Source organism: Trichechus manatus, unplaced genomic scaffold (genome assembly GCF_000243295.1).
Source record: "Trichechus manatus latirostris isolate Lorelei unplaced genomic scaffold, TriManLat1.0 scaffold00122, whole genome shotgun sequence".
NCBI classification, from domain to species: domain Eukaryota; kingdom Metazoa; phylum Chordata; class Mammalia; order Sirenia; family Trichechidae; genus Trichechus; species Trichechus manatus.
The window spans coordinates 1,512,285-1,513,372 of record NW_004444058.1 but is presented as its reverse complement, the minus strand read 5'-3'; the positions used below and the strand labels follow the sequence as shown (position 1 = coordinate 1,513,372).

Sequence of the window (1,088 nt, the reverse complement as noted above, 5' to 3'; positions counted from 1 at the left end):
GCGGCGGCAGCCGGGCGGGGGCAAGAAAGCCGGAGCGCGCCGGCCCGCCCCCAGGGTCGCAAGGTGCGGGGCGTCCTGGAGCGCCGGGCCGGGGATCCGGGTGCTGCCGCTCCCCCTTCCCGGCGTTCTGCCCCCAGCGGCGCAGGAGGGACCGAGGGCGACGGGTCTGAGTCCCGCACGCGGCCGGGGCAGTGTCGGAGCGGGGAGCTGGCGGCGGCGCCGCTGTTGTTTTTGAGCCACGAAGCCGGGAGCCTCCGCCGCAGGGTGGGGAAAGAGGGGAGGGGGCGGAGGCCCGGGGACTCAGGCCTGGAGGGGCTTCGGAGGAGCCGGGATGGGGCTCGGGGCGCAGACCGCCTCGGACGATGGCGGGGCGGGGGCCAAGGGGCGAGCACGGAAGAAGAGCCGGCTGGGGCGACAGTGATGCAGAGCTTTTTAATTCGCAATAAAATTTAAGAAAATGAAATCATCCTGCCCAGCCCGGCGCTGGAACTCTTGGCGCTTTTGCCCCCCAATCCAAGGAAGTTGCGTGCCAACGCCGCTGCCACCCTGTCTTGGGCCCGAGCTGGGGCGGGAGCGCCGACGCAGATACCCGACGCAGGGACAGGGAGGGGGGATAGTCACCTCGCCTCCGGGGCCACCTGGGTCCTTTTAAAGTGGCCGGGGTGCGGGCCCGGGCGGGCGCGCCGACACGGACTGCTTTCTTAAAGGGCCAGTCCCGCGCAGCGCTGCCAGGGGGCGGGGGCGGGGGGGAGAGAAGTGCGGGGAAGACCTCGGAGGCCGCCCACAGCCCCCCAGTCCCGCGCCGAGGCGGCGGCGGCGGCGGCGGCGGCGCGGCGACGACGACGATGATGATGATGAATACATTGCAAAGTTTTTTTGGCCCCGGCGAGGGGTGTCAGATTGAGCGCTCTGTGCGCATGTGCGAAGGTGTCCAAACTGACAATGCTGGGGAGATGAAGATAGTGTGTAGCTGCTTCTGGACTCAAGGAGGAGGAGAGAGATTCCGCGCGCCGACACCATGCGATCCAAGGCGAGGGCCAGGAAGCTAGCCAAAAGTAAGTCGCCCGCGCCGGCAGCGCCGCGCCACC

The 1,088-nt window shown here is 69.5% G+C and overlaps 1 protein-coding gene across 1 annotated transcript in view; it reads left to right on the top strand.

Annotated features, from left to right (window-relative positions):
- The first annotated feature begins 936 nt into the window (after window positions 1–936).
- PRDM16 (PR/SET domain 16) overlaps window positions 937–1,088 on the top strand; it is a 448,451-nt gene continuing 448,299 nt past the window's right edge. The window contains exon 1 of the mRNA XM_004384316.1: window positions 937–1,055. Within this exon, the coding sequence (XP_004384373.1) occupies window positions 1,019–1,055 (37 nt within the window). The 5' untranslated portion in view covers window positions 937–1,018. The remainder of the gene's footprint in view (window positions 1,056–1,088) is intronic.